We start from the raw sequence: 25314 nt of genomic DNA, 5'->3' as shown, positions 1-25314 counted from the left end.
CAATTTCGGCAACCGAGGCTCAGCCCATCAGGGGTAACTTTGATCCTGTCTGCCCGAGGTGTTGCCCTCTGCCACCTTCTCCATCGGGGCTGGTCTTAAGGGAAATGGAGCCCTGGGCAAACTTGTATTTTGATGCCCCGGTGGGCTCGGTGCACCCCCCATTGCCCCTGGCCCCCGCAGGCTCCCCACACCCCCATCTCCACTGCCTCCCCCAGTGTTTAATTTGTAGTGAAAGAGCTGTATTGCCACATTTACTTGATGCTGCAATGTGTCCCCCCTGTGCTCCTAAATCCTGCACCCCCTCATGCCCACATGACCTGGGGCTCACTTCCCCATCTGTCCCGTCCCCCCCCGCCGTTCCTCCGCACCCCCATAGGGGTGAGCAAGAAGCCACCCAGTTGGGGAAAGTGACCTGGATGCCCAGAGCGCTTGGTTTCGCCTCTTGTTTCCCCCCCCCCCATAGCTCTCTAGGGGGGTGCGCGGCATCTGTGTGTCAACCCCTCACCCTCCCACCCGTCCTTAAAAGGGAGGTTAATAAATACAACCCTGAACGCCCCAGGGACCATGCAGCGGTAGGGGATTGTGGTCGAAACACGGCAGATTTCACTGGTTAGCTAAGGTCCCATCTTGGCCTAACTTCCAGGGAGCCAGGATCCTGCCCTAAATCATTCATGAGCTTAAAAATAGTTCGGCCGCTTTAGAAAACTGGAATTGCCCATTGGAAAAAAATAATAAAATAAGCAGCCAGCTCCATTCGCCTGTCGGTTTAACAGACGCTCTGGGTTTGCGTTTCACGGGCTTGGGAAAAATCGACAGGCCTCTGCGAAATGCTCGGCTCCCTCTCGCTGAGCAAGGTATTGAAACGTGGCCGCAAACCGGCTTTTGGAATCCGTTGTCGGAAGCCAGAGTTGGTTCCAACCCAGATGAGCTGAAGAAACACGTTTTAAATGTTTCCTAGTAAACGACATAAAAACGATTCAGTTTGTTCCCGTTCAGCACGAGGTTTTCTGCCAGCTGAATGTGTCTTGCCCACAGAAAAGCGAGGGGGGGGGACAGGATGTTTTTGCCGGATTGTTTAGCTAAAGCAAACAGCAATTAGCTGCAATCGGAGCGGATTTCAGTTCCTTAGTTTGTAGCTGAAAAGAATCCGTGCAAACGGACCTGCTTGAAAAGATTGTACAAGTCCCTTGTGATCTCCTCTCTGTCACCAGTTCAGGGCTCACATGCACGGCAGAGCAAAGAGGAACCTTCTGAACATGTCAGATTTGGAAAAACCCACCCAGCAGAGTGGCGCAGCGGAAGCGTGCTGGGCCCATAACCCAGAGGTCGATGGATTGAAACCATCCTCTGCTAGTTCCCATTTTCCCCCCCCCACTTGTAGCCCTGGAAATAATTAATGCAGCTTTTACTTTATCCACCTAGGAAAGAGGAACCAAGTCTCTTCCATTTACTTTTTCACAGCGATTCAACGAAGGGAGAAAGCCACAGAGCGGCCCCTTCTCTAAGGAGACAGAAGTGCTGGGACCCCAATCACATACAACCGCAGGACTGGAAGGGACCTCCAGCACTTAGCTAGTCCAGTCCCCGGCACTGTGACAGGACTAAGTATTATCTACACCTTCCCCGACAGGGGTTTGTCCAACCTGCTCTTAAAAATCCCCAACGATGGAGATTCCACAACCTCCCTGGGCAATTTATTCCAGTGCGTAACCGCCCTGACAGTTAGGGAGTTCTTCCTAATGTCCAACCTAAACCTCCCTTGCTGCAAAGTGCTTCTTGTCCTATCCTCAGAGGTTCAAAAGAACCATTTTTCTCCGCCCTTCTTTTAACAACCTTCTATGTACTTGTATATTGCCATCATGTTCCCCCCCCACCCGGCAGCCTTCTCTTCCCCAGACTAAACAAACCCAACCTTGTTGGGTTTTTTCCCCCCACCTGCCCTCACAAGTCATGTGTTCTACAGCTTTAACCATTTTTGTTGCTCTTCGCTGGCCCTTCTCCAGTTTCAGCATTACAATCAATATCTAGCATGGAAACGCATCATTTCAAATCAACATTCACTCTTCCTCCCTTATCAGCGCTCTTTTCTTAAACTCGACCTATTAGCCTTAACTTTTGCAGCACGTGTGGGTAGGTCTTGTCCCACCCTGACCTCTGCGAAACCAAGGGTTGAGGATTGTCGTCAGTTTAACAATGTCTTAAACTTGTTATTTTCTCTATTTTTTGACAGGGGAAAATCCACGTAAAGAATGGACAGACCAGGGGTCGTCAACCTTTCAGAAGTGCTGTGCTGAGTCTTCATTTATTCACTGTAATTTAAGGTTTCACGTGCCGGTCATACAGTTTAAGGTTTTCAGAAGGTCTCTTTCTATAAGTCTATAATATAGAACTAAACTGCTGTTGTATGTAAAGTAAATAAGGTTTTTAAAATGTTTAAGAGACTTCATTTAAAATTAAATTAAAATGCAGAGCCCCCCAGACCGGTGGCCAGGACCCGGGCAGTGTGAGTGCCAGTGAAAATCACACGTGCCATGGGTTGCCTCCCCCGGGTTAGAATAACATGTTATACGCTGAACAATTACACTGTAGTACGTAAACGCACGTTTACCCATTTTTAAATATGTGTCTCAGGTAAACGTTTGAGAACTTTAACTACACGGGCTGTTCACACGACAGCCTGCGAGAGTTGCAATGTCGGTAACGATTTTTAATGCAGCATTAAACCAGTGCAATGGCTATTCCTCGACTTATCTCCCATTTCCTCTTCCAGAAGAGTGAGTTTACGGAAGGAGATATCAGTTCAACTCCCTTGCGTAACAGGGCTGCTACTGTGAAAAGCTCTGTAACCGTTCTGGTTAGTACGGCTCATTAGTACGTTCTCTTTTAGGCACAGATTTTTCCTTCAGGATGTATTTTTGGATTGAAGACTCTTAGCCCAAGCGATGGTTTTGGTTCGGTTTCTCAAAATAAACGGGGGGGGGGTAGGATTAAATTGGTTTTGAGAGCTTTGGCGTCTTTCGTGGAGGTGGAGTTCTTATGTCGGTGGAGCAGGCTGCTTCCTTCCCCGGAAGGGGCCTCCTGGAGTAGACACGGATGCAACCCTAGATGCTTTGACGAGTAGACCCGGCCTTAGATTGGGAAGAGCGGCCTTGTCCTGGGGGTCTGCAGACTAGCCTGAAGGGGTCCACAAAACGTTGTCTTTACCATGGCTTTCAACCTGTGGGGAGCTATGATTTCCAAAGGGGTCCGCCCCTCCCTTCAAAAACTCCTTTCGGGGTCCACAAATGAAAACTGGCCCAGGCAAGGGGGATGCCTGGTGCCTTTAGGGACACGGCCCTGGGAGGCAGGGGGTTAAGACGTCCAGTCCTGCGAGTGGGGGAAACAGAAAAGGTCCCTTTGGCCCCCACCCAATTTCGGCAACCGAGGCTCAGCCCATCAGGGGTAACTTTGATCCTGTCTGCCCGAGGTGTTGCCCTCTGCCACCTTCTCAATCGGGGCTGGTCTTAGGGGAAATGGAGCCCTGGGCAAACTTGTATTTTGATGCCCTGGCGGGCTCGGTGCACCCCCCATTGCCCCTGGCCCCCACAGGCTCCCCACACCCCCATCTCCACTGCCTCCCCCAGTGTTTAATTTGTAGTGAAAGAGCTGTATTGCCACACTTACTTGGTGCTGCAATGTGTCCCCCCTGTGCTCCTAAACCCTACACCCCCCCATGCCCACATGACCTGGGGCTCACTTCCCCGTCCGTCCCATCCCCCCCGTGCCTCCGCACCCCCATAGGGGTGAGCAAGAAGCCACCCAATTGGGGAAAGTGACCTGGATGCCCAGAGCGCTTGGTTTCACCTCGTTTCCCCCCCCTGTAGCTCTCTAGGGGAGTGCGCGGCATCTGTGCGTCAACCCCTCGCCCTCCCACCCGTCCTTAAAAGGGAGGTTAATAAATACAACCCTGAACGCCCCAGGGACCATGCAGTTGTAGGGGATTGTGGTCGAAACATGGCAGTTTTACTGGTTAGCTAAGGTCCCATCTTGGCCTAACTTCCAGGGAGCCAGGATCTTGGCCTAACTTCCAGGGAGCCAGGATCCTGCCCTAAATCATTCGCGAGCTTAAAAATAGTTCGGCCGCTTTAGAAAACTGGAATTGCCCATTGGAAAAAATAAAATAAAATAAGCAGCCAGCTCCATTCGCCTGTCGGTTTAACAGACGCTCTGGGTTTGCGTTTCACGGGCTTGGGAAAAATCGACAGGCCTCTGCGAAATGCTCGGCTCCCTCTCGCTGAGCAAGGTATTGAAACGTGGCCGCAAACCGGCTTTTGGAATCCGTTGTCGGAAGCCAGAGTTGGTTCCAAGCCAGATGAGCTGAAGAAACTCGTTTTAAACGTTTCCTAGTAAACGACATAAAAACGATTCAGTTTGTTCCCGTTCAGCATGAGGTTTTCTGCCAGCTGAATGTGTCTTGCCCACAGAAAAGCGAAGGGGGGACAGGATGTTTTTGCCGGATTGTTTAGCTAAAGCAAACAGCAACTAGCTGCATTGGATCAGATTTCAGTTTCTTAGTTTGTAGCTGAAAAGAATCTGTGCAAAAGGACCTGCTTGAAAAGATTGTACAAGTCCCTTGTGATCTCCTGTCTGTCACCAGTTCAGGGCTCACATGCACGGCAGAGCAAAGAGGAACCTTCTGAACATGTCAGATTTGGAAAAATCCACCCAGCAGAGTGGCGCAGCGGAAGCGTGCTGGGCCCATAACCCAGAGGTCGATGGATCGAAACCATCCTCTGCTAGTTCCCATTTTTTCCCCCCACTTGTAGCCCTGGAAATAATTAATGCGGCTTTTACTTTATCCGCCTAGGAAAGAGGAACCAAGTCTCTTGCATTTAATTTTTCACAGCAATTCAACGAAGGGAGAAAGCCCCAGACGGATGTGTGAGGACTCTAGTCACGTACAACCACAGGCCTGGAAGGGACCTTGAGGAAAACGGCAGCCAGTGGGCCCCCCACACATCCCGAAAACCTCCAGTCCACTGGTGGACCCCTTGATCAACTCCCCCCTCCCTCCCTGCGCCTCCCACCCACTGCAATCAGCTGTTTTGTATTATGCAGAAGTGCTGGGGTGGGGGGAAGGGGGCAGAATTGGGTTGGAAGAGGTCGGGGGGGTGGCCTGGAGCAGGGGTGGGAGGAGGTGGCATGGGAGTGAGGGCTTGGGGGAAGGGCAGGCCTGGGGGCAGAGTGGGAAGAGGTGGGGGCTTGTGGGGGTGGGGGCGGGGAGAGGTGGGATGGAGTGGAGACTTGGGGGGTAGGGGTGCCATGGGGATGGAGTGGGGGTGTGAAGAGGTGGGGGAAGGGGCTGGGGGGGCAGAGCAGGATTGGGGGCTGGGGGAACGGTAGGGACGAGACCTGGAGCGGAGCAGAGGTGGGAAGAGGCGGTGGATGGGGGTGAGAGCTCGGGGGAAGGAGTAGGAGTGGGTTTGGGGGCAGAGGAGGGGTGGGAAGAGGTGGGGGGTTGGGAGAAGGGGTGGGGTGGGCCTGGCAGCAGAGAAGGGATGGGGGCTTTGGGGAAGGGGTGGGGGTAGGAAGAGGTGGGGCTGGGGGCAGAGCAGGGGTGGGAAGAGGGGGTGGATGGGGGTGAGAGCTTGGGGGAAGAAGTGGGAGCGGGTTTGGGGGCAGAGCAGGGGTGGGAAGAGGTGGGGGTTTGGGGTGTGGGCAGGAAGAGGTGGGGCTGGGGGCAGAGCAGAGGTGGGAAGAGGCGGTGGATGGGGGTGAGAACTCAGGGGAAGGAGTGGGAGTGGGTTTGGGGGCAGAGCAGGGGTGGGAAGAGGTGGGAGTTTGGGAGAAGGGGTGGGGTGGGCCTGGCAGCAGAGAAGGGATGGGGGCTTTGGGGAAGGGGTGGGGGTAGGAAGAGGTGGGGCTGGGGGCAGAGCAGGGGTGGGAAGAGGGGGTGGATGGGGGTGAGAACTCAGGGGAAGGAGTGGGAGTGGGTTTGGGGGCAGAGCAGGGGTGGGAAGAGGTGGGGGTTTGGGGGGTGGGGTGGGCCTGGCAGCAGAGCATGGGTGGGGGCTTAAGGGACAGGGGTGAGGGTTTGGGAGAAGGGGTCGGGGTGGACCGGGGGCAGGAACAGGCGAGAGAGAGCTGGGGGCAGAGCAGGGGTGGGGGGTTGGGAGAAGGGGTTGGGGCAGACCAGAGGTGGGGGATGGGGGTGAGAACTTGGGGGAAGGAGTGAGGTCAGGTTTGGGGGCAGGGCTTGGGTGGGGTGGGCCTGAGGGCAGAGGAGGGGTGGGAAGAGGTGGGGGGGGGAGCAGGTTTGGGGGCAGGAGGGGCGGGCCTGGTGGTGGAAAGAGGCGAGAGTGGCAGCTGGTTTGGGGGCAGGGGTGTCAAGAGGCTGCACAGGGGTGGGGGGTTGGGTCTGTGTAACCCCCCCCGTGCGCTGCTCTCCCGGCCCACGCCTGGCCACCCCACCCCGTGTGGACGCTCCGGCGCCGGGCGGACACGTGCGCCAGCCAGGCCACGGGACCGGGTTTGCGGCTCGGCCTGTGTGGACCAAACCCCCCGGGGGGCAGAGACCGCGCCGGAGCTCAGGGCAGCCCGGTCTCCTGCAGCGGAGCCCGCCCTTGCCCGGGCTGCAGGGGGAGCACCCCTGGGTGGCAGCCGCAGCTCGGGGGGGGCCCGGCCCTGCCCAGCTCCGCCCCCGCCGGAACCAGGGTGATGTGCCCCTCCCCAGCCAGCGCCGCAGCTGCGGGACATGATTTGCAGGGCACAGGAAGGGGCTGGAGTAGCTGGGAGCGCGGGGGGGGAGCAGGAGGAAGGAGTGGGGGGGGTTGCAGGCACAAGAAGGGGCTGGAGGAGCGGGGGGGGGCAGGAGCCGGGAGAACAAAGAACCGAGAGCATCAGCCACTGGGCGAGTCTGTGCTAGGGGGGCGTCATTAACCCCTCCCTGCCCGGCCGGGGGGGGGGATTTCTCCAGCTGGGACCAGCCCCCCCGGGCTCTGCCCGCATCCGCTCCGGAGCCAGGTAATGGACAGAGACCGTGGGAACGTGCGGGGGGCGGGGAAGTGACTCTCTGCCCCAGGGGACCTGGGGGCATTAAATCTCCCAGCCCCCCCCGCCCGGAATCTGCCCCTTGCTGCTAATGCACTGTGGGGCAGGGCTGCCCCGGGGGGGGGCAAGTGGGGCAATTTGCCCCAAGCCTCACAGGGGCCCCCACGATAATTTAGTTTTTATAATATTGTAACTTTTTTATTTATGGAAGGGGCCCCCGAATTTGCCTTTCTCCCGGTGCCCTGAATCCTCTGGGCGGCCCTGCTGTGGGGGCAGGACCGGAGCTGGTGCCCAGGGCTGGATCTGCTCCTGGTGGGGGGACAGAGCCCCCCCTAGTTTCTCAAATGTGTTGCCTTTTTCTCCTCCACCTTCTCGATATGTGGCTCATGGACTTAGGTTAGCTGGGAGACCCACTAATCCCCTTCTCGTTTGGGGTAGCTTGCGGCTGGCTCTGGGGTGGAGACGAGGGGGAGATTCCCTGCCAGCAGCAGGGTGTGGGAGGGGCACAGGAGGGGAAGGGGAGAGCAGGAATCCCCCACGCGCCCAGCCCCAGGGGACCCAGTCACAGCTGCTGTATCCTCAGCGGCCCCAAACAACTCCCCCCTTGCCTCCCTCCCGCTGCCAGCCACCATCTGCTGCCCCAGGTAACCCTTCCTGCGCCAAACCTGCTGCTTGCCCTCGTAAAGCCGCTTTGCAAAGGGCACCTTGCTGCCCATGGGTGGGGAGTGAGGGATCCGGGACCCGGTTATTGAACGTTCATCTTAAAATCCGTTCCCACGGGCCCACTTTCCCCTCCATTCTTTCTTTAATGTGGCTATAAAATCCCCTCCCATCTCGGGGGTTTTTCCCTCCGTGTCATCAGCATTTGATCAAAATACAGAACCATTTGGGACCTGGTTTGTCTGCGCGTCACGCAGAGCGCTCCGAAATGCCCTAAAAACGTGCCTTTGTTTCTCTTTGGGATGCTGACACTTTCCCGTCGCTGACTATAAAATACGAACATCAAATCTCCGCTTTCCCCGTCACATTCTTTAATATGGACCTAAACAGGACGACGCATCTTCTGGAGATGTGCCCGCCCCCCCTCACATCCAGCGGCTGGCAGTGGAATCTGTACTGGGGGAGGCTCTCCACGGACTCTGCCGGGGCCTCTAAACCACTGTAGGAGACTAGTGGGTTTGTGAGGACTATTAAGACGCTGGGGGAGACAAGGGGCCCCCTCTTCCTCCCCTACATCTGAGCTCCGCAGGGTGGGGGTGGGACTCTGTTGAGTGGGATCCACCCAGAGTTTCCATTTGATGGGTCCTGTCCCCATGAATGGTGGGGCTGTGACTGGGGCAGTAGGTCCTGAGTGTTGGACTCTTGCTCTTTCAGGGGCCGGTGACCTTCGAGGAGGTGGCTGTGTATTTCACCAGGGACGTGTATTTCAGAGAACCCTCTGCAGAGCCGTCATGCAGGAGAACTGCGAGAATGTGACCTCTCTAGGTAAGGATCCCCGTCCCCTCGGTTCTTAGACGGGGAAATGACTAGTTAAGGTTCACGTCACCCCCGCACCACCACCTTAACTCTGCCCTGTTTCAGCAGCGTGCCAGCAACGCGCACGCTAACGCTCTGCCCTCCCCGGCTACAGAGCGCACTGGGAACACGTGCGGTACAGCACGACCGGCTAACGTCTTCCCTTTGCTAAGGCAAAACTTGGGATCAGGTCCAGTGGAGCGAATAGAAACTTCCTACCCCCGGCCTGCACTCGTGGCACTGAATCTGCTGCACGCAGTCCAGAACAGACTCGCAACGTGTTACTAAGCCCGTCACCCTCAGGGTTCCTTCTGAGTCAAGGCCTCCACTTACCACTGCTTTCCTGGTAGTTTGTTAACCTTTACACTGCCCTTCCTGAACTCTTCTGGGTGGCTATTGCCAGCGGCAGTGCTCGTGGATGGGAGGGCAGAGTTAAGGTTGTGTGGCGTACTTTTCCTCTCCTGGTTTTCAGAGGTTTTGGTGCAGCCACGCTGGAAGGAGACAGACCCCAGTTGTCGGCGGGCAGGATCAAACCGGGGAACCTCTGGAGCTCAGGGCATGAGCTGAAAGCCGACTGGCCATTAAGCAAACGCCTTAAGCTCTCTCTTGAAGTGGTGTCGTTGCCGGGCCGGAACACCACACCCAGAAGGCGTGTGGGTTACGGTACAACTCGGCAACCTCAACTCTGCATTAATGTACGGCCACCCAGAGGATTCAGGGGGCCTAGGGTCTTCAGCGGCTGGGGCGGTAATTCGGCAGCGGGGGGTCCTTCCGCTCCGGGAACCGCTGCCGAAGTGCCCCGAAGACCCACGGCGGGGGCCCCCCACTGCCGAATTACCGCTGAAGACCCCGCACTTCGGCAGCAGGGGGTCCTTCCACCCCAGCCACCGAAGACCCGGAGCGGAAGAGGCTCTGGGGGCCCGGGCCCCTCGAGAGTTTTCCGGGGCCCCTGGAGCGAGTGAAGGACCCCACTCCAGGAGCCCCGAAAAACTCTTGTGGGGGGCCCTGTGGGGTCCAGGGCAAATTGCCCCTCTCCCCCCTCCCCCGAGCGGCCTTGCATTAATGCAGCTATGGGCATTTCAGTTTTTAATGGACTTTTCTGCTCCTGTTAAGTGTGTCTATGCAAGAGATCTGCTGGCATACCCGCCTCGGTTAGGGGCATGGGTCTGCATGTGGGTTTTTGAGAACACTGAAATATGGTTTTTCATCTGGAAAGTTCGATATTAGGGCAAAACTTCCAGAAGAAACTCCTGCCTATCACCTGTTGTCTGGAAGTTGGTATGGTGCGGCTCCAACTCAACAGCCTACACCCTGGAGCAAACCGATCTTTGTGATTGCCGGGAACCTCTGGCTATTAACAGAGCCTTAATCTCACTGCATTTCATGTTCTTTTGATGTCCTCAGGTTTCCTTGGCAATCTGAAATTGCAAACTATACAGTTATAATCTCTTTCCCAAAGAGGCGATGGGTGCCCTGGACTATCTGAGATAAAGGCTAAGCGACTGCGATCGGTCGGGACGATTTCAACCTTTGTTTCAGCCTACGGTCTGCACTGAAAATATTATCCGAGCAAGGAGATTTTGTAAAAAGCTGCATTTGGGCCAGTCTGTATTTCAGAAGCACCTTGATCAGATAACCCCAAATCTGGCCCACCAACCCTGCTCCACACTCCCCTGGTGCACAGTGAATTTGAAGACAATCCAAATAAGCATGTGGATTTTAGAGTAGTTAGAATATTTGGCTTTTAAACAGAAAGTAATGCTGAACGTAACCATGGCCAGGCAGAATTAGATTTTTATTTTTATACTTTGGATAAGATCAATGTTTATTTTTAAGCTTTCCCCCTCCAATTTTTATCAATTTAATGTTTCGCGGTTGCTCAAAGCGGTGGGTTTTAAGCATATTTTTTTCAGTTTTTATCGTAAGAACAGCCTTACTGGTCAGACCAATGGTCCATCTAGCCCAGCATCCTCTCTTCCGACTGTGGCCTGTGTCTGAGCTCGAGAGGGAAGGTACAAGACAGGCGGAGTGATCGACACGTCTTCTCCTCCTGGCTTCTGGCAGTCAGAAGTTTAGGGTTGCCTCTAGCATGGGGTTGTATCCCCTGCCCATCCTGGCTAGTAGCCATTGATGGACCCATCCTCCATCAACTTATCTAGTTCTTTTTTAAGCCAAGTATATTTTTGGCCGACATAACATCCCACGAGAATAAGCTCCAGAGCAGGGGGGGAAAAATACTTTTGTTTGTATTAAACCTGCTACCTATTAATTTCATCAGGTGACGTCTGCTTTTGGTACTGCAGGACAGCAAAAATAACACTTATGGACTCGTAGAACTGGAAGGGACCTCGAGAGGTCATCTAGTCCCGTCCTCTGCACTCATGGCAGGACTTGGTATTATCTAGACCATCCCTGAGAGGTGTTTGTCCAGCCTGCTCTTAAAAGTCCCCAATGATGGAACTTCTCTGTTCACCTTCTCCGCACCATTCATGGTTGCATAGACCCCTCTCATATCGTCCTTTAGTCACTTCTCTTTTTAAGGGTATGTGTGATGTTTCGCACTGTAGCGTAGACTCTTACAACACTGATGGAGAGGTGGTATCGTAGTTGAAAGAATTCTTCCATAGACCCAGCAATATTTAGGTTCAGCTTCATTAAATTGCCCAGGGTGTGACATTTTCACAGGCTTCAGCGACGTCATTGATCCAGCCTAAATTTGCGTAGACCAGCCCTAAATCGACCAGCTCAGATAAATACATTTTAATCTCTCCTCCTGCGGAAGCCGTTCCATACCCCTCATCATTTTTTGTGGCCCTTTTCTGAACCTTTTCCAAGTCCGATAGATCTTTTTTGAGATGGGGCGACCACATCTGCACGCAGTATTCAAGGTGTGGACGTCCCATGGATTTGTAGAGAGGCAACATGACATTTTCTGTCCTATTATATATCCCTTTCTTAATGATTCCCAACATTCTGAGTTTTTTTTTTCACTGCCGCTGCACGTTGAGTGGATATTTTCAGAGAATTATCCACCGTGACGCCAAGATCCATCTCTTGAGTGGAAACAACTAATTTAGACCCTGTCATTTTATATGTATAGCTGGGATTAATTTTTTCAATTTTTTTTTTCAATTTTTTCCCTTACCAGGTTTGAATTTCATCTGCCAATTTCGTTGCCCAGTCACCCGGTTTGGTGAGATCCCTTTGTAACTCTTCGCTGTCTGCTTTGGACTTAACGCTTAAGGTTTTAGGGTGGTTTTTTTGGCCACCTCACTGTTTCCCCATTTTTCCAGATCATTTATGAACATGTCGAACAGTTCTGGTCCCAGTGCAGATCCTCGGGGAACCCTGCCATTTAACTCTCTCCATTCTGAAAACTATTTATTCCTGCCCCTTGATTTTCTGCCTTTTAACCAGTCACTGATCCATGCGAGGACCTTCCCTCTTATCCCATGGCTGCTTACTTTGCTTAAGAGCCTTTGGTGAGGGACCTTGTCAAAGTCTTTCTGAAAGTCTAAGTACGCTATATCCACTGGATCCCCCTTGTCCACATGCTTGTTGACACCCGCAAAGAGTTCTAATAGATTGGTGAGGCGTGGCTTTCCTTTCCAAATGCCAGGATCACTTCTGGAATACTTTTTAAAAATCGGTGTGACATTAGTAAGCATGCGAGTCGGTCATGGAAGGCCGTGACTTCTGCAGCAGTTTGGGTGGGTGGGAGGGGGAGGAGGGTTGAAGGGGCACTTACCTTGGGGTTGGGGGCTCTCTGGCTCCCACGGCCCTGCAGCTTCTAGGTGGCGAAGGGACCGGGGGTTGTTCTTTCACAGTTGCTAATAAACTGAAATCCCTCCTCCCTCCACCGTTGTCTCATCCACACAAGGAGCGTTTTCAGTTCTGCTCTCTTACTAGCCCTGCGCATGGGACAGGAACCATTTCTGAGAATAGTGGCATGGAGGTCCTGGACATTAAATGATTTTAAAAGGTTACCCAGGGAGGTGGTGGCATCCTCCTTAGAGTTTATTAAGGTTGGACTAGATGACCTCCTGAGGTCCCTTCCAACCCTGATATTTTATGATTCTAAGGTCAGGCTTGACAAAGCCCTGGCTGGGATGATTTAGTTGGGGATTGGTCCTGCTTTGAGCAGGGGGTTGGACGAGACACCTCCTGAGATCCCTTCCAACCCTGATAGTCTATGATTCAAATTTTCACCATTTCAGGAAATTATGCGGGGGAGGGGAGAGGCCAAACAATTATTTTATGACCACAGATGTCGATACCGGAAAAAGTGAAGGCTTTATATCTGTTAAAACACAAATACCAAGTAAATAGCCTTACATCAAACCCTAATAAGTTCTCATGCAGCATTTTTTCGTAGTTTGCCCAGCTGGAAATATCGATCATTTATCGATAGAAATAATCTTTCATCAGGATGTAAATGTCCGGTGCAATCACTGTTTGTCGGTATGTACCGTTACAAATCTGATCTTTCCAAGCCCAACTATCACCAATCTGCCCATCTGCTAGTGCTTGGAGGCTGTGGCAGTCAGGGGGGACCATCTGCTGACAGGAGACCGTGTGGGGTTCCTCTCCAGGAGTCCTTGGGAGAAGGGACGGCAGGAAGCAGTAGGAGGGAAGACGATGATGGGGAGCTGGTGTTCATGGGGTGCCACTAACAGGGAGAGGTCTTAAGCACCAAGGGCTCTTAAGCAAAGGAAGCTGTCATGGATAAGAGGGAAGGTCTTCTCATGGATCAGTATCTGGTTAAAAGATAGGACACAAAGGGTAGGAATAAATAGTCAGTTTTCAGAATGGAGAGAGGTGACTAGTGGTGTCCCCCAGGGGTCTGTACTGGACCCAGTCCTATTCAACATATTCATAAATGATCTGGATAAAGGGATGAACAGTGAGGTGACAACATGATACAAAACTACTCCAGATAGTTACGTCCCAGACAGACTGCGAAGAGCTACAACAGGATCTTCCAAAATTGGGTGACTAGGCACCAAAATGGCAGATAAAATTCAGTGTTGATAAATGCAAAGTAACGCACATTGGAAACCATAATCCCAACTATACGTATGAAATGATGGGTTCTAAATTAGCTGTTACCACTCAAGAAAGACATCTTGGAGTCATCATGGCTAGTTCTCTGAAAACATCCACTCAACGTGCAGCGGCAGCCAAAAAAGCAAACAGGATGTTGGGAATCATTAAGAAAGGGATAGATAATAAGACAGAAAATATATTGCCTCTGTATTAATCCATGGTCCACCCATATCTCGAATACGGCGTACAGATGTGGTCGCCCCATCTCAGAAAAAATCTATTGGAATTGGAAAAGGTTCAGAAAAGGGCAACAAAAATGATTCGGGGTCTGGAACGGCTGCTGTATGAGGAGAGGTTAATAAATCTGGGACTTTTCAGCTTGGAAAAGAGGCGACTAAGGGGGGGATGTGCTAGAAGTCTGTAAAATCATGACTGGTGTGGAGAAAGTCAATAAGGAAGTGCTATTTCCTCTTTCTCATAACACAAGAACTAGGGGTCAGCCAATGAAATGACTAGGCAGCAGGTTTAAAACAAACAAAAGGAAGTATTTCTTCACACAACGCACAGCCAACCTATGGAACTCCTTGCCAGAGGATGTTGTAAAGGCCAAGACTATAACAGAGTTTAAAAAAAGACCATGATAAATTCATGGAGGACAGGTCCATCAGTGGCTATTAGCCAGGCTGGGCAGGGATGGTGTCTCTAGCCTCTGTTTGCCAGAAGCTGGGAATGGGCGATAGGGGATGGATCACTAGATGATTCCCTGTTCTGTTCATTCCCTCTGCGGCACCTGGCATTGGCCATGGCTGGAAGGCAGGACACTGGGCTCGATGGACCCAGTATGGCCATTCTTATGAGGGCTGAGAGCAGTGAGAGGAAGGGAAGGGCTGTGTGGAAGAACAGGACTTAGAGGGAATCGGGGAGGGTTGGTTGAAGAAGAGGAGGGAGGGAGTCAGGGAGATGAGCTCCTGAGGACAGGTAGAGGGGTTGGCTGCCGTTGAGGAAGATGGGGAACGGGGTGGAGAGCCCAGCAGCGCAGTGGGAGGATTGGGCAGGAGATCTGGGTTACCCGGGAGCGGGGAGGGAAGGTTTCAGGGAGTCAGAGATTTGGCGCAGTCCCCTGAGGTCTCTAATGACCTCTCCCTCGGCAAAGCTCAGAGCCAGCACTTCCTCCTCCTCCTCGACCTCTCAGCTGCTTTTGACACCCCGTGATCCTGCCTTTCATTTTGAAATCTTGTCTTCCCTTGTCCTCTCCTGGTTCCCCTCCTACCAGTCTAATCACTTCCTCGGCGTGTCCTTCAGAGGATCCTCCACACCCCCACTCCAAATTTCCGTGGGGATTCCCCAGGGCTTCGCCCCCATCCCCTTCTCTTCCTCCTTTGCACCTGCTGTCTGGGTGATCTCCAGCCGCGCGCACGCATTCGGCTACCATCTCCGCACGGGTGACTCACAGATCTGCCGCTTCTGGTCCAGAGCCAACGAAAACCTCCGCTTGTCTCTGACCTCTCCTCCTGGATCTCTCGCCATCAGCTCAAGACCAACCGTGAAAATCCCCCCCCAAGCCATCCCATCACCTCCTTTCTCTGTCGCTTTCAGACACCACCACCGTCTCGCTTGTCTCCCAGGCCTGTAAGCCCAGCCGCATCTTTGACGCAAACCTCTCACTAGGTCTTCATAGCCAGGCCGCGTCTACATCTTGCGTTTTCTTTCTGCATCATGTCCTCAAGATCTGGCCTCTCCTGTCCTTTCGCACAGCTAAAAACTCTTGTCCAAGCTCACGTCTTCTCCTCTCTGAAGTACCGTCATGCCTTTTTTCTCTGGCCTTGGCAAATGCAACCTTGCCCTGCTTCGAATTCACTCAGAAGTAGACATCCACAGAGCTACCTCGTTATCCTCAGACATGACCTCTGAAAGGTCCTGAGTGGGGGACCCGAGTCCTGTTATAAAGATAACAGATGATCAATTATTCTCCATGTCCACTGAGGTCGGACCGAAGTAATTGGCTTCATCTGCAGCAACCAGGATTTAGTACGGATATGAGAAAAAATTTCTAGCTTGGGACAAAGGTTACGGACCGCCTGGGCTTTCAATCTGCTGCTTGTGTCCACGAAACTTGTCGCTCATGGGGTATGGAAAAAAAAACACCCCCTCCCCGAGCGACAGACATTTGGCTGGCATAAGTGGGAGGCGCTGGTTTTATTATGCCAGGAGGAGAGCTCTCGCCTGTCAGCGTAACACGGCTACACGAGCGGTCTCATGGCGGTCCAGCTGGGCCTCTGTACGCTCGTAAGCATAGATGTGACGAAGTGGGAATGTTCTTAATGGTTTCTCTGAATACAGTGTGGGTGCCTCAGTTTCCCCTGTGCAGTTCTTAGGTATCTAGGTGGAGGGAGAAGGGGGTGTGATTGGTGCAGAGCCTGAGAGGGCCAGTGTGATGGGTCTGCACAGAGAATGGCGACGCCCTGTCTCCTGGAAATTGATGGCCTGAGCCCTCCCCTGCAAGGTGCCAACTGAAGCGGTTGGAGAACAAAGAGACCAGGGGCCTCCTGGCCCGGAAAGGGAACAAAGGCCAGAGGAGGGGCTGGCGAGTTCCAGTTTGGCGCTGGCTGGGGAAATGGAGGGGGGCTCAGACAGGGCTCTGGCCTCCCTGCCCCCCAAGATGGACCTGACTGAGGGGTCCTATTCTCTGTACCTACAAGCTCTGGGTTGGACTGGGCTCCTGTCGACTGATAAACCTTCTGTGTTACCGGCTGGCTGAGAGTCCCGGGGAATCGCAGAAAGAGGGGTGCTGGCCCTGACTCCCCCACACTCTGTGACAGTGGACACAGCCTAAGTTGGGGGGCTTTGGGAAAAGCTGGGCAGATGTTTCGCTTTACCAGACTAACCTAGTGACCCTTAAATATTGTATTCCGGTTGTCCACCTCCGCGCCGCCCGCCACAGCCCCCAAGACCACCCCCTCTCACCTCACCATAACATCCCCCACAACTCTCCCACGCTCTCCTCTGACCCCATAGCCCCACACCAACAGCCTCGGATGCTTTCTCTCTACTGGAGCTTCCCTGCGTTTTCTTTATATTCCCTCCACCAGACCCACCCTCCCAGTTCCCTGCAGCCCCGCCGTCCGCTCTCGTCCTCAGCCCTTTCACCATCCTGAGATCATACTTCTTCCCGGGGTCTGCTGGCTGCCCCTGGCCATTCCTCGCAGCTGCTTTCTGTTGTCAGACGCCACCGGTGTGGTGCTCTGCTCTATTCAATGTTGATATCAGTCGGCTGCGTGCATGTGTTTCCTCTGTGTGCTGCCCCGGCTCTGCAGATCGCTGGCACAGCAGACCCCGAGAGAACCCCCCCAATGACCAGCGGCTGCGATAAGGAACGAAGGCACCCGGCCATTGTCACATGAAGCACAGTAATAGTTCCCCCACAGACTCTGCAGGACATACTACGAATTTGTGCCCCCCGGCTCAGTAAGTGGCGGGACTCTCCACTGCCCCCTCGGCCAGACAAAGACGTCCGCACAGGGATGCGTTTTTAGACACAGGTACGAACAGGTGACACATCCCTCCTGACGCATTGAGGTGCAGCCCCTCTACGCATTAGGGTGCTGTGTATACGTGCTTTAAGCAGCTGCCTTCTTGCCAACTTCTGTGAGCCGGGCCTGCCTCTGGCTCACAGCTGAACTTTGCTTTATGTTAGCAAAATCATGACCCTGACGTCTGCTCAGGCTTCATACCGGGCCTCTGGTACAAGTAGGGTGACCCCACAGCAAGTGTGAAAAACTGGGACGGGAGTGGGGCGTAATAGGAGCAAAGCCCCCAAAATCAGGACTGTCCCTATAAAATCAGGACATCTGGTCACCCTAGATACAAGGCTTCTGTTTCAGGGCCTCGTCTTACTACACGTTCTAACGACCCTCTCAGCAAATGAGATCACCAGCTCCTTAGCTCATCAGCCCTCCCGCCCCCCGGCCTGGGCGGGTAATTAACAACTCCACTCCTTGGCCTCATTCAGGCTTCCGCGTTCAGGTCCCCTATTAGTGCTCGGTGTTTCGTCACCGAGCAAACACAAGGAGCGGGTGCTCCTGGGGGTCCCAGGAGGTGGGGTGGCCTGAGAGTGGGGGGATGAAGGGAAGTGGGTGTCCTAGTGCTGGTTTCACCTCTGTCTGTTCCAGTGTCTCTGAGTGCCCCCCCCCCCTCCGTCTCCCCATCACGCACCAGGCCTCCTCCGGGAATAAAATTCTGCAAGTCTCCGGCTCCTCGACTGGCCTCTGGACTAAATACCCTGTGTATCGACTGCGTTTACCCAGACCGTGCAGATACCCGCGGCTCGTCCCTTCGGGTGTCCGGGATCAGCATGCAGAGTGACAAACACAGTAATGTTTATTCTGCGGTGGCGGGGGGGGGGGAAGGATAAGAGGGGAAAAAGGATTTTTAAAATAGCCGTCTTCACACCTGCCTTTCTTATCCGAAGGCCTGCCGTCCCCTGATGGTCAGCTAGGCAGGCCTTGCTTCTTCAGACATCTCAATGGGGTCCCCCTGTCTGTCCCCCCCCCCCCAAACAATTACATGAACTGCCATCCCCGTCCTGAAAAGGAATCACTTCTTAAACTGCTCCAGTCCTTTTTAGGGTGACCAGATGTCCTGATTTTATAGGGACAGTCCTGATTTTGGGGTATTTTTTTTTAATATAGGCTCCTATTTCCCCACCACCACCCCCATCCTGATTTTTCACATATGCTGTCTGGTCACCCTCGTCCTTTTGATCTTATGGGTCCCAGGCCTCGGCCCGGTTCATCAAACCCCGTTCTGTAAGCTGATTGGCGCAAGCTGGCAAAATACACTAACAGGTCAGGCGTTGTCTCTTCACAGCCCTTAGGTGTTTACCAAGAGGTGGCTTTCTGCTTGGTTTTTCACAAGCCCCTGTTCAACGAAACCAGCATATTCATGAATGTGTTTTTCTATGGAGCACGAGATGTGTGTGTGCGGGGGGCAGGGGGTTAGTGATACCTGGAGGAGAAGACAGGGGATGGTTAGGGGACAGATGCAGCCATGTGACTGAGGAACAGATGGATGAGAGACAGATGGAGAGAAACTGAGAGAAACAGGGAGAGGGGAGAAGAGAAACTGGAACAGAAAAATTCCAGAGAGACTGAAATGGAGCAGGACAGACAGACGTGCAGCAAAAAGTCCCTTTAGTCTAAAGCCGGCTCATCAAGTCAGTCTATGTTTGACGGCCGTCTTCCTGAGCATCCGTTTCTGTCTATTCCTGACCGTCGGTTCCCGCTGTCTCTTATCACTGATTCGCATGGTCCCGGGAGAGCCGGAACAGGAGTACCAATGGTTTTGGTCTAATGTTCTCCCCACTGAGCAGGCATCGCTGGAGTTGAGTGTATTTCTTCAGGAAGGCACTCACGGCTCAAAGACTGACCTGGGTGTTACACTGCACCCAGCGAGATATTTGGGGAAAGGGGAACCTATGAGATAATCTAGAAATCTGGCACTAGAAAAGGTTCAGAAAAGGGCAACTAAAATGATTAGGGGTTTGGAGAGGGTCCCCTATGAGGAGAGATTAAAGAGGCTAGGCCTCTTCAGCTTGGAAAAGAGGAGACTAAGGGGGGATCTGATAGAGGTCTATAAAATCAAGAGTGATGTGGAGAAAGTGGATAAGGAAAAGTTATTTACTTATTCCCATAATACAAGAACTAGGGATCACCAAATGAAATGAATGGGGAAGCAGGTTTAAAACAAATACAAGAAAGTTCTTCTTCACGCAGCGCACGGTCAACTTGTGGAACTCCTTGCCTGAGGAGGTTGTGAAGGCTAGGACTATAACAGTGTTTACAAGAGAACTAGATAAATTAATGAAGGTTAAGTCCATGAATGGCTATTAGCCAGGCTGGGTAAGGAATGGTGTCCCTAGCCTCTGTTTGTCAGAGGATGGAGATGGATGGCAGGAGAGAGATCACTTGATCGTTGCCTGTTAGGTTCATTCCCTCTGGGGCACCTGGCACTGACCACTGTCGGCAGACAGGATACTGGGCTAGATGGACCTTTGGTCTGACCCGGTATGGCCGTTCTTATGTTAATCGCCTGTGCGTACCGAGATAGATATATTTCTTTATTTAGAAGGTTATACGTAGTAGTAAGTTTTATAGGGTGACTGTGTATATATGTACCATTTTTATTATATATATTCATATATTTAATGTAATTGTAGAATCAAGTTCCATTCTCGTTTCAATAAAATCCCCATTATGTTCTTTTGGACAACGCGTTGTATTATCTCAGCTACCCCGAAACAACCTTTTATCCCAGTGTAACACGCCCCCACCGGAAAAATGACACCACCGCTGTGCTGAAATGTTACTAAATCTTGGCTGGAGGCTTGGAGAGGGGGAGATTGGTCCTGCTTTGAGCAGGGGGTTGGACTAGATGACCACCTGAGGTCCCTTCCAACCTTGATATTCTATGAGTCTATGACCCTTGGATGTATTTTAAATTACAACCCGATAACCCTACTTGGAGAGCTCTGTTTACGTTGACATGCCTAGTTTAAATGCCCATTAACCACAGACTTCAAAGCACAAATGTTGCGAGTATGTATAATTTCACTATATTACGTATAGTTTGCAATAATATTATTGGTTAGTATGTTGTCATTTTCAAACGATACCCCACAAGGCATATTGTCTGCACACACAAAAATCATGGCGGTTGTGTGTAGGGTGCGAAGACCCAGGTGTTTGGCGTCACCCTTCTCCCTTCCTGTTTCTGAGGTTTCTCTCTCTGTCCCAGCAGGTGATGGGATGGTGAGTGAGAATGAGGAGCAGACCCCTCAGCAGGAAGACGCTGAGCCCGTGGAAGTATATGGGGCGTTATCGCAAAGCTCTGAAGGGATTGTGTCCATGAGTTGTGAGCAGGGAAAAGGTTGTGAGGCTCAGCACAGGCCAGAAAGGGAGCAGGGAACTGAGCCGAGGGAGAAAGAGGGTAATTGTCAGGAAAGTCACAAGGAAACCACAGCCCAGCAGAGCAACCTCACAAGCAAGAGAAGCCACACGCGCCCTGAGCGGGGAGAAAACGTCAGTAGCCCTTCGGCTGTTCTTCGACACGAGAGAATCCGCACCGGAGATCCACCCCACCAATGTGGCGAGTGCGGGAAGACCTTCCGTCGGAACTCGCACCTTGTTCGCCACCAGAGCGTGCACACGGGAAACCGACCCTTCCGATGCTCGGAGTGTGGGAAAAGCTTCAGCGTGAGCTCCAACCTGATGGCCCATGAGACCATCCACACGGGCAGTCGCCCCTTTTCCTGCTCCGAGTGCGGGAAGAGCTTCAACCGACGTGCCAACCTGATGACGCACTGGAGAATTCACGTGGGAAAGAAGCCCTTCATGTGCTCGGAGTGTGGGAAAAGCTTCACGGACAGCTCGAACCTCATCCGGCACCAGCGAACCCACACGGGGGAGCGACCCTACGCGTGCTGCGAGTGCGGGAAAAGCTTCCCGGACAGTTCCGACCTTATCCGGCACCAGCGAACCCACACGGGGGAGCGACCCTACGCGTGCTGCGAGTGCGGGAAAAGCTTCAGTCGGAGCTCCACCCTCATTCGGCATCAGAGGATCCACACGGGAGAGACGCCCTATAAGTGCCACGAATGCGGGAAAAGCTTCAGCGTGAGTTCCAACCTTATCACGCATTGGCGAATTCACACGGGGCATCGGCCCTTCACCTGCTCCGACTGCGGGAAGAGTTTCACGGACAGCTCCAACCTCACTCAGCATCAGAGAATACACAGGGGGGAGAACCCCTATAGCTGCCCCGAGTGCGGGAAAAGCTTCACTCAGAGCTCGGCTCTTCTTGCACATCAGCGGATCCACACGGGAGAGCGACCCTACGAATGCTGCGAGTGCGGGAAAACCTTCAGCGTGAGCTCAGCCCTCGTCGCGCATCAGAGACTCCACACGGGGGAGAGACCCTTTAAATGTTCTGAGTGCGGGAAGAGCTTCAGCGTGAGCTCAACCCTCATCATACATCAGCGAATCCACACGGGGGAAAGGCCGTATCGATGCTCGGAGTGTGGGAAAAGCTTCAATCAGAGCTCCCACCTGGTTAGGCACCAGAGTCTCCACGGGGGAGATAAGCACCATAAAAACTTTGTCTAAGGCTGTCAAAAAAAAACCACCAAGTTTTTTTTAATACGTTTCTAATTCCCACCTAGTGACTTTCCAGGCTCTTTGCATCACTCGCAGCTCCCCCGAGATGAGTAACACACTGTTGGAGTGAATCCCTTGGTCCTTTCTATCCGCTCCTTCGTCCTGAGTCCTGAGAATGTATGTCCCTCCTACCGGGAATGTCCATCACCTTATAGAATCACAGAATACCAGGGTTGGAAGGGACCTCAGGAGGTATCTAGGCCAACCCTTTGCTCAAAGCAGGACCAATCCCCAAATAAATCATCCCAGCCAGGGCTCTGTCAAGCCTGACCTTAAAAACCTCTAAGGGAGGAGATTCCACCACCTCCCTAGGAAACCCATTTCAGTGCTTCACCACCCTCCTAGTGAAAAAGTGTTTCCTAATATCCAACCTAAACATCCCCCACTGCAACTTTGCTTGCTACATTGAAGTAAAATCCCTCTGGGCCTTGTCTCCTCTGGGATTTTCCCAGGGGTTAGCTAGCTTGAGGTAGCTATCCTCATGTAAAAAGACAACTATATTTGCAGCACCGACGTAGGCTGGGTATAATAGTCAGGGTTAACGAAGATATTTCCCCTTGACCTGTCCTCATCGACACCACTTTCTAGTCTAGACAAAACTCCGAGTGTCACATTTCGACTTCTACTCCCATTAGCGGAACGATTGGTAGAGTCACGGAGTTCCCCCTTTGGTGACCGATTGTCTCATTCCCAGGTGCCCTGGGTTATATTGTTCCTACCATTTTTCTCATTTAAAAATATACCAAAGATCTGGAGCAGGGAGAGGATGAAAGTGTCATTTCAGCCACCGTGACACGGGAAGGGTATAGGGTGGTCTTGATGGATTCCCTCCTTCTCCATCACCGTTCAATCTCCCCCTCAACCCAGCTGAGTTAGCTTCTGTGGGAGCAACAGTGGAGCGTAACTTCCCTTCCACCTCCCAAAGTTTCACATGATGCAGACTTCTCAGCTCTCCGTGCTTACGAATCACAGTTTGATCTTAAATCAGGCTCACAAGGGCTGGAGACGAAAGTGTCAGAGACCCGGAGGGGGGATTTGAATGGATCACAAAAACAGAGTGGCAGTTCTGTGTTTTCTTCCCTTTATCTATCGGCAAAGCTTTCTCTGGGCTTTTCGCTGCTAAGCTGGGATTGTTTCCAGAGGAGAAGACCGGATGTTCTAGCGTCATCGAAATGGGGAAAAAGTTTGTAAATAACTTGTCTCAGTAATAACGAAGTGGTGCTGACTGAAGCAGGTTTGCACGGATGAGAGGAGACGGCAGTGCGGGAACCTGTTCTCCTGATTTTTGAGTTCTCAGATGTTACCTGCTTTTGGAATTTCATTTCACATGAAACTGAAAGGGTCTGTGATGTGGATTTTTCTTTCTTGCTTGAAGCCCATTGAGTCGCGTAACCGAATGTCGTTTTCGTTACCAGGATGTAGCTCAGATTTGGGGACTTTGAGACAAAGAACCATGTGCTAAAATGGTCATTTGTTATTTGATTTTTGCTTTCCCTCTGCTCCTTCATGATGACATGGAGGAATCTCACGTGCAATTTCAGTCCACCGTTCAAGATAAATTGAGTCCCACCACAGGGCTGCTCACTGCAATTACCACCAATCAGCGTGAGTTTATGGAAAATAGATCCTGTCAAACTAACATGATAACTTTTTTGTTGAGGTTACAAGTTGGGTTGAGGATAAGAGTACTGATATAAAATACGTAACTTCGATAGGGCATTTGACTTGACACTGCAAGATATTTTGATTAAAAAACTAGAATGCTATAATATGAACATGGTGCTGTAATATTGCGGTTCTGGCGGGACCCAGCTGAGCACACCAATTCAGGACCAATTGCTTAAACAGGGCAGTTACAGCCCTAGGCTGGGGTTTTTCCACCTCTAAGGCAAACCAAATCAGCCTAACAGGGAAGACTTTGGTCTCACCCCACTGGTTAACCACAAGTCACACAAACAATTCCCTTAGACACTTCAGTTTCCCAGTATCCCCACCAGCGCCACTCACCCTGGGGATGAATGGTTATGAAAACCAACATCCCAATAAAAGAAAAAAAAGGTTCTCTCGATCCCAAAGGATCAAGCCCCACACCCAGGTCAAGATACAAGTTAGATCTTACCCACAAATGACGCTGTTGCCAATCCTTTAGAATCTAAAATCTAAAGGTTTATTCATAAAAGGGAAAAGATAGAGATAAGAGCTAGAATTGGTTAAATGGAATCAATTACATACAGAGATGGCAAAATTCTTAGTTCAGGCTCGTAGCAGTGATGGAGTAAACTGCAGGTTTAAATCAAGTCTCTGGAGTCCATCCCCCTCTGGGATGGGTCAGTCAGTCCTTTCTTCAGAGCTTCAGCTTGTAGCAAAGTCCCTCCAGAGATACGAAGCAGGATTGAAGACAAGATGGAGATGGGGCATCAGTCTTTTATAGGCTTTTCCAGGTGTAAGAACCTCTTTGTCCTTACTGTGGAAAATTACAGCAAAATGGAGTCTGGAGTCACATGGGCAAGTCCTTGCATACTTTGCTGAGTCACAAGACATATCTGCCTCCTCTCAATGGGTCAGTTGTGTAGCTGATGGTCCTTAATGGGCCATCAAGCAGGCTAGGCAGAGCTAACACCATCTTGTCTGGGATGTCTCCCAGAAGCACAGCACAAGTTTGAAATAGAGACAGTCTAGAGCCAATACTCATAACTTCAACTACAAAAATGATACATGCACACAGACAGCCTAATCATAACCAGCAGCCCGTAACCTTTCCGTAGATACCTCACTCGACAACCTTTGTACAATATTTTCTGCAAATATAGAATAGTGGTCGCAACCGTGATCTCTCCGGTTATAGATTATGTCAATAAACGTCACAGGCACATATTACGTGGATTAAAAACAGGCTAACAACTAGGTCCCAACATGTAATTATAAAAGGGAAATCGCCATCAATTGGGTCTGTTTCCAGTGGGGCCCCAACATGGACGTGTTGTTGACCGGACACTAATTAACATTTTTATCAGTGAGCTGGAGGAAAGCATAAAATCATCGCTGGTAAAGTTTGCAGATGACAAAGATTTGGGGGAGTGCTCAGTACCGAAGAGGACAGGTCACTGATTCAGAGCAATTTGGGTTGCTTAGTAAGCTAAGCCCAGGCAAACAATGGGTGTTTTAATACAGCTACATGTGAATGTACGCGTCTAGGAGGACAGAATGGAGGCCGTACGTACAGAATGAGGGACGCAGTGATTCTGGAAGAGATTTGGGGGTCGTGGTAGATAATCAGCTGATCATGAGCTTCCAGTGTGATGCTGTGGCCAACAGAGCTAATCATCAAATCATAGAACGGGAAGGGACCTCGCGAGGTCGTCTAGTCCCATCACCTCCACTCAAGGCAGGACTAAATATTTTCTAGACCATCCCTGACAGGTGTTTGTCCAGCCTGCTCTTAAATCCCCAGTGATGGAGATTCCACAACCTCCCTGGGCAATTTATTCCACCCTTAGCCACCCTGACAACTAGG

The 25314-nt window shown here is 51.9% G+C and overlaps 1 protein-coding gene and 2 non-coding genes across 5 annotated transcripts; all 3 read left to right on the top strand.

Annotated features, from left to right (window-relative positions):
* Window positions 1–1281: 1281 nt before the first annotated feature.
* Window positions 1282–1353, top strand: TRNAM-CAU. The gene has a single exon. It is a non-coding gene; the product is annotated as a tRNA-Met (tRNA).
* Window positions 1354–4706: 3353 nt separating this feature from the next.
* On the top strand, window positions 4707–4778 carry TRNAM-CAU. The gene has a single exon. It is a non-coding gene; the product is annotated as a tRNA-Met (tRNA).
* Window positions 4779–6783: 2005 nt separating this feature from the next.
* LOC115644177 (zinc finger protein OZF-like) lies at window positions 6784–22019 on the top strand. 3 transcript variants are annotated; one of them, XM_030548303.1, is made up of 4 exons: window positions 6784–7002; window positions 8404–8514; window positions 9949–10248; window positions 20386–22019. In XM_030548303.1, the coding sequence occupies exon 4, from the start codon at window positions 20394–20396 to the stop codon at window positions 21747–21749; it is 1356 nt and encodes a 451-aa protein (XP_030404163.1). In that variant the 5' UTR covers window positions 6784–7002; window positions 8404–8514; window positions 9949–10248; window positions 20386–20393; the 3' UTR covers window positions 21750–22019. The 3 variants fall into 3 exon arrangements, with proteins under 3 accessions (XP_030404163.1, XP_030404162.1, XP_030404161.1); XM_030548302.1 differs by lacking the exon at window positions 9949–10248; XM_030548301.1 differs by lacking the exon at window positions 9949–10248 and having other exon boundaries at window positions 20383–22019.
* Window positions 22020–25314: the final 3295 nt, after the last annotated feature.

This window comes from Gopherus evgoodei, unplaced genomic scaffold, assembly GCF_007399415.2.
Source record: "Gopherus evgoodei ecotype Sinaloan lineage unplaced genomic scaffold, rGopEvg1_v1.p scaffold_94_arrow_ctg1, whole genome shotgun sequence".
In the NCBI taxonomy this organism is placed as follows: Eukaryota; Metazoa; Chordata; order Testudines; family Testudinidae; genus Gopherus; species Gopherus evgoodei.
Note: the sequence above shows the minus strand (reverse complement) of the source record. Positions and strands in the feature narration are given on the sequence as shown.

Bases quoted from the DNA above. Each gene is read 5' to 3' on its own strand.
- LOC115644177 (XM_030548301.1), top strand. From the start codon at position 8,481: ATGCAGGAGAACTGCGAGAATGTGACCTCTCTAG. The intron at 8,515-20,382 runs GTAAGGATCCCC...TCTCTGTCCCAG, and splicing joins CGAGAATGTGACCTCTCTAG to CAGGTGATGGGATGGTGAGT.